The following is a 6,304-nucleotide window of genomic DNA, read 5'->3' as shown; positions in this document are numbered from 1 at the left end:
TGGCTGTGGAGGTGGCAGCGGGTGACAGGGCAGGAGGTGGCTGTGACCGGTGTCCCCAGCTGGCCCCGGACGACGCCTGGCGCTGCCCGCACTGCAAGGTGCCCCAGCAGGGCACGGTGAAGCTCAGCCTGTGGACGCTGCCTGACATCCTCATCATCCACCTGAAGCGCTTCCGGCAGGTGGCCGAGCAGCGGCACAAGCTGACCACGCTGGTGCGGTTCCCGCTGCGGGGGCTGGACATGGCCCCGCACGTGGCACAGTGCGGCCAGCCCGGGGGACAGCTCCTGGGGCGCTGGGCACCCTGGCAGCCCCCCCTGCGCCTGCCCCCCGGCTGCCCCCGCGACCACCTGTACGACCTGTACGCGGTCTGCAACCACCACGGCAGCATGCAGGGCGGCCACTACACCGGTGAGAGGGGACACTGGGGTCAGGGGGTGCCGTGGGGGTGCCGTGGGGCTGGGGCATCGGGCACATGCTGTGCTGTGCCATGGGGTGAAGTGTGGTGGGCGAGGGCACCTCAAAAGCTGTGCTGTGGGGCACACTGTGAGGTTTAGGAGTGTGGCTGTGGGGAATTGCAGGGGATTTGGGGGCACTGCAGGGTTGTGTGTGGGTTTTGGGGGCATCCAGTGGTGTTTGGGGGCACTACAGGGTTGTGTGTGGGGTTTGGAGGCACTACAGGAGCTGTGTCACGGGTACAGCATGGGGCTGGGGAGCATGGGAGAAGGGGGGTCTCATGGGGCATGGCAGAGGGCTAGGGTCTCTGTGTGGGGTTTGGGGAACATCACAGGAGAAAATGCCATGGTGTGGGGTTTGAGGGCCCTGCAGCGGTGTGCCATGGGGCAGGGAAGGGCAGAAGGGAGCCGGGACATGCAGGATGGCATTGCAGCCCCCCCCCAGGGCACTGGGATGTGCTCCCAGCACCATCCTGCTCCTCCAGCGTGTCCCTGCACCCTCGGGCTTCTGCTGCCCCCCGCATCCTGGGGCTGGGGGTATCCCTGGACAGAGCCCCCGTTCCCCCTCACCCCGTCGCCCCCACCCCCAGCGTTCTGCTGCAATGCCCTGGACGGGCGCTGGTACAGCTACGACGACAGCCGTGTGGAAGGGGTGCGTGAGGCCGAGGTGAGCACCCGCAGCGCCTACATCCTGTTCTACCAGCGCCGCCACGCCGGCTCCGGCACGGGTGAGCCCCGAATCGCGACACCCAGCATGGGTGAGCCCCGAATCCCTGCACACCCTGACACACCTGGCACGGCCCTGGCACACTGGGCACAGCCTTGTATCGACATGCCTCTGCACGTGTGCACACACACACCCCTACATGTGACGTACTCCTGTTYGCACACACCTACATGTGACACCTGCACATGTGTGCACACGCAGACGGACCGGCACATCTGCGGGTGTAAATGCCCCCATACGTGTGCACACACACACACCCTCACACCCCTGTATGTCTGTGCACACTCCTCCACCCTCCCGTTACAACCCCACGGCCGTTCCTCCCCCGCTCCCCGCGCTGGGCTCCCCCCGCTCGGTGCCCACCACCGCCGCTCCCCGCAGGCTCCGCCGGGCACTGGCTCTTCCGCCTGGCCGCCTCCGAGCCCCGCGCCGAGCCCCGCACCGACCCCGAGCCCTCGGGCTCCGCCGCCGCCCCGGAGAACGGTGAGGCTCGGGATGCTCGGCCCGCGGTCCCCCCCGCGCCCCCCGCCCGCCCTGACCGTGGTTCCCCCGCAGGCGGGTTCGAGGCGCGGCCCGCGGTGCGGGGGCTGCAGGGGCTGCAGGGTCGCAGCCTCAGTGTCCGGACCCCTCCCGCCAGACCCTCTGGGCAGGGGGAGCCGGGCCCCTCCCGCGCCCCGCGACGGCTCCGCCGGGCCGCCAGCGCCGAGGGGACCCCGCGCCGGCCGCTCCCGAGCCCCGGCAGCCCCGGGCCCGCGGTGCCGCAGGGTGACACGGGTGTCCCCCCGGGCCACTGCCCTCCCGGCCCGTCGGCGCTGGGGCGGTCGCGGAGCTCGGCCAGCCTCCCCCCCCGGCCCGAGGGGACTCTGCGCAGATCTGCCTCGCTGGGCAGGGGTGGGGTGGGGCCACCCCTGGCTACCCGCGTTCCCCCCGGGGCCACTCTGCAGCGGGGCCGGCCGCCCCTCGGACCCTTGCGACCCTCGGCAGTGCCCGAGTCCAGCTTCTGAGCCATGGRTGGGGGGGCATCACCCCCCGGCCGCTGTACAACAGGCCTTGGACTGAGGGGGGAGCTCCCCAACTGGGGGTGTCCCAGCCCAAGGGTGCCTGAACCAGGGGATCCCAAACCAGGGACATCCCGACCCAGGGACATCCCCACCTGGGACATCCTGACCCAGGGACATTCCCACCCGGGACATGCCAGTCTGGGGGTCCCAATTCAACTGGAGGCAGTCAGGTAATGCATGGGTGCGTTATCCCAGTCCGGGGCATCCCCSAGCTGGAGACAGTCAGGTACCCCAAAACTGGGCCATCCCAACCCAGGGCCATCACAAACTGTGGAGATTCCAAATTGGAGGATCCCAAACTGGGGACAGCCAAGACTGGGACTTCCCAAAATCAGGGGCTCCCAAACCAGGGCATCCCAACCTGTGGGCTCCCAATCCAGGGGCTTCTGACCAGGGAGAAAACCAAACGGGGGTATCCTGACCCAGAGGCTCCCAAAKGGGAGCATCCTGACCCAAGGCATCCCAGGTCCTGATGCAGAAGCGTTCCAAGCTGGGACCATCCCCAGCTAGAGATTTCAGACCTGGGCTCATCCCGAACTGGGCTCATCCTGAAGYGGTGGTTCTGAACCCAGGGGTATCCTACAGGGCAATCGCAAATGGGGCAGGTGGGTGCAGGGTCCCCAGCTCTGCAGCACCAGAGTATTTATTGTTCCAGGAGAGTTTTATTCAGAGACGCTTTTTGTTTTTAAAAGGCGACTATTTGGGGGTGGGGGGGTCCCTCACACCTCGGTCTATGCAATCCCCGATTCCTGCAGCCAGCTTTTGTACGGGGCYCTGCCCCACCGCCGGCGGTTTCTATTAAAGACACGTGAAACAAGCYCAGTGTCCATCGCAGGGGGCGTGTCCAAGGGGAAAAGGGCTCTGTGCTCCACGGGGATGGTGGCACTGCCAGTGCGATCAGCCTGGGATCAGGGGTCAGCCCGGGGTCAGTCCTGGCCAGACCCTGTCCCGTGTGGTGGCTGTGGCTGGGGAGCTCTGGGACAGGGGTGGCAGCAGTAGGGGTGCCGCAGTCCCGGAGCTGAGCCCAAGGCACGGGCGGGATGTCTGGAGAAAGCTGCTGCAGCCACAGCGAGGGATGGAGGCGAAGGAGGCGGGACCAGGTGGAGATGGGGGAGATGGACACAAGGGCGGAGCAGGAAAGGGGAGCTGGTGGACATGGAGATGGGATCGGGGTAGAGATGCAGGTGGAGGGGGTGGGATTGGGGTGGGAGTGGAGAAGGTGAAGGTGGAAGTGGGGGAAGTGGAAGTGACGGAGGAGATGGAAACAGAGATGGAAAGAGATGGAAGTGGTGGAACAGGCCTGGGTCAAAGCTGAGGAGGAGGAAGGTGAAGGAGAGGCTGTCCCTCGCGGGAGGCTGCTCTAGGTCCAGGCCCTTGCTGTGTCACCGCTGCCGCCGTGGCTGTGGCCCTGCTTGCAGCAGGGGACTAACGTGGGTTTGTCATTCATGTTGTAACCCAAGCACTCGGCAGCCCTGGGTGTGGCAGGTTCCCTGGGGCACCCATGGGTGTTGGCAGTGACAAGGACAGGACCCCCCCCCGCTGCTCTGCACCACACGACTGCAGCAGGGAGAGKGGGGGAGCCCCACTGTGAGTGACCCCCATGCCTGATGCTGCCCCATCCCATGGGACCAGACCCCTGACAGCCCATATAAAACACCAAACCATCATTTTATCACCCAAACCCTCTCCACCCCCAAAGCCTCCCCCCGAGGCTGGGGCAGGAAGCAAAGGCCAGCGCCGCCGGGCAGTTCTCAGCAAGTGGCACACGGATTTATTGGATTTATTGATTGCTTTGRGGTGCTGGTGCCCCCCGGTGCCCACCTGGGGCGGGGGGCACGGCACGAGCGAGGTGGGGGTGAAGCGCTGCCATTTCCATCTTCCCTCTCGCACCGGCCGGGCGGGAATGGCTCCAAATAAAACAGATCTCTCTATAGTTTCTCTCTYTCTATACAAATATATAATATATAGATATATATATATCTGCCGATATATATATATAGATCTTCTCTCTCTGGAAAGGATAAAAGGTTAATTTGTCTGTGCATGCACGACCAAAGACACCAAGCCCCGGGGACAGCGGGTGCCGAGGGACGTGCACCTCCCCCACCARCACCCTGGGAGCTGGGGGGGCACATCCTGCATCTCCAGGTTATTGCTGGTCAGGTCGCATCCTGCTCCCAAAAAYGCAGAGGCAGAAGAAGCCAAAGAAAGGAAATCCCACTGCAAAGCGCCGGCGAGCTCCTCGTCACCTGGCCAGCACCCAGTGGCACCCGCCTCGGGGCACGGAGGACGCGGTGGCATCGCCCCAGGGTCGTGGGTGCTGCGGGGCGGGGGGTGCAGGCACCCGGTTCAAAGGCAAAGTCTGGATAAGGCGAACAAAAATGAACTAAAGAACAGCAACCACCCCCAAACCGGGCACTTTGCCAACCCAAAACTGGCCCSTGGCCCTCGGTGCCGGTGGCCTGTGCTGGCCCCGGGTGCCGCACGGATGAGCTTGGGGACAGGGACACTGTCATAGGGCTGTGCTCTCCGATTCCTCCTCCTCCTCATGCCGCGGGGTCGGGGTCAGGCTCGGCCCCGAGAGTCTCTGCGCTGCCTCCGGCGGCTCCCGGCACAGGGCGGCGTCCGGGGACACGTGCAGGGAGGGGACCTCAAAACGGAGCAGACCTGCGGGACGGCACAGCCATGGGGACACCCACCGGGGCCGGCACCGTGTYAGTGCCACCACCAGGGCTGTGACCACCCCCTCTGCTCTGTGTCACCCCACCCGAGCCAGGGCTGGGACACCAGCTGTCCCCACATGCTGTCTGTGGGAGTCCCACGATGCTCTGTCCCACCGAGTGCGGGTGACACCGCTGTCCCCTCGCCCAAGGGACCCACCGCATGTGTGAAGTGACAGTGATCACAGGCAGGCCATGTCACTSTGTCCCTTGCTGAGAGCAGAGCAACCCCCCAGGTAGGAAAAGCACCTCTGCCACACCTGCCCAGCTCAGGGACATTGCTCAGAGACATTGCTCAGGGACATTGCTCAGGGACATGGCTCGGGGACATGGCTCAGGGACATTGCTCAGGGACATGGTTGTCCCACACTGGGACAGGAGAGCTGCACCTGGGCCAGGAGTGATGCCAGGGTGTGATGTCAGGGCTGCATCCATGCCAGGGTGCCATGCCAGGCCCACAGCAATGCATTGGCAGAGCCACACCAATGCCAGTGTCACCAAAGGCAGGTGGCAGCCCTGGGGACACGGTGTCTCACCCCACAGGGTGCCCGGGGCTCGCTGCACCTGCACTGTCCCACTCTTGCAGGTAAGATGGGCACACAGGGGACACAACTCTTTGCCCTGCTGGGCCCTGTGTGACAGACAGTGGGACACTCTGCCAGCCTCTGTGTCCGCTGGTCCCACCTGGCACTTCAAAGCATCCCCTGGCCACCCCTCCAGCAGGGCAGGGACCCGGGGGGATACAGCACCAACAGCACCCAGGGCTGGGGAGGGCACAGCAGCTCCTGGGGCTCCCCAGAGATGTCACACTCCTAGTGACATTGCCACCTTCCAAGGGACATAGCCAACTTCCCGACGGCAYTGCCACCTTCCTGGGCTTATCACTCCCATCCTGGGGACAGTTACACTTTTGCAGGGGTATCACCACCTTCCTGAGTACTTGGCCACCCTCAGGGGGATGGTGGCACCACCTGGGCCAGCACCACTTCGCTGAGGCCAGTTCTACCTTGCGTGGGATAAAGTCACTTTCCTGGGACATCACCAACTCCCTAGGGACAGTTCTGCCTTTCCAGGGACATTGCCACCTCCCTGGGGAATGCTGTCACCTTTCGGGGCAGTTTTGCCTTTCAAAGGACAGTTCCACCGTTCCGGGGAGGGTGCCACCTTCCYGGGGACGTCACCACCTTCCAGGGCACAGTCCTGCCCTCGCAGGGCCATCGTCCCCCTCCTGGGGACCCTCCTGAGAGCCCCCTCCCGCCGGCCCGGTGCCACCGGCGTTACCTGTGAGCGCGCCGTCCCCGGGGCCCGCGGTGTCCAGGCGGGGCGGCTCCGGGGGCTGGGGGG

At 65.1% G+C, this 6,304-nt stretch overlaps 2 protein-coding genes across 2 annotated transcripts in view; one reads left to right on the top strand and one right to left on the bottom strand.

The window, feature by feature from the left end:
* USP43 (ubiquitin specific peptidase 43) overlaps positions 1-2,344 on the top strand; it is a 17,997-nt gene extending 15,653 nt beyond the window's left edge. The window contains exons 13-15 of the mRNA XM_057378881.1: positions 43-408; positions 1,043-1,180; positions 1,561-2,344. Of these exons, the coding sequence (XP_057234864.1) occupies positions 43-408; positions 1,043-1,180; positions 1,561-2,183 (1,127 nt within the window). The 3' untranslated portion in view covers positions 2,184-2,344. The remainder of the gene's footprint in view (positions 1-42; positions 409-1,042; positions 1,181-1,560) is intronic.
* A 1,463-nt stretch (positions 2,345-3,807) lies between these two features.
* Positions 3,808-6,304, bottom strand: part of ARHGAP44 (Rho GTPase activating protein 44) — a 21,475-nt gene continuing 18,978 nt past the window's right edge. The window contains exons 15-16 of the mRNA XM_057378880.1: positions 6,242-6,296; positions 3,808-4,907 (exon numbers count right to left, since the gene is read on the bottom strand). Coding sequence (XP_057234863.1) covers positions 4,753-4,907; positions 6,242-6,296 — 210 coding nt within the window. The 3' untranslated portion in view covers positions 3,808-4,752. The remainder of the gene's footprint in view (positions 4,908-6,241; positions 6,297-6,304) is intronic.

This window comes from Malurus melanocephalus, unplaced genomic scaffold (genome assembly GCF_030028575.1).
Source record: "Malurus melanocephalus ecotype Western Australia unplaced genomic scaffold, MMel_1.1 scaffold_378, whole genome shotgun sequence".
Taxonomy (NCBI): Eukaryota; Metazoa; Chordata; class Aves; order Passeriformes; family Maluridae; genus Malurus; species Malurus melanocephalus.
This window is presented reverse-complemented; position numbering and strand designations above follow the sequence as displayed.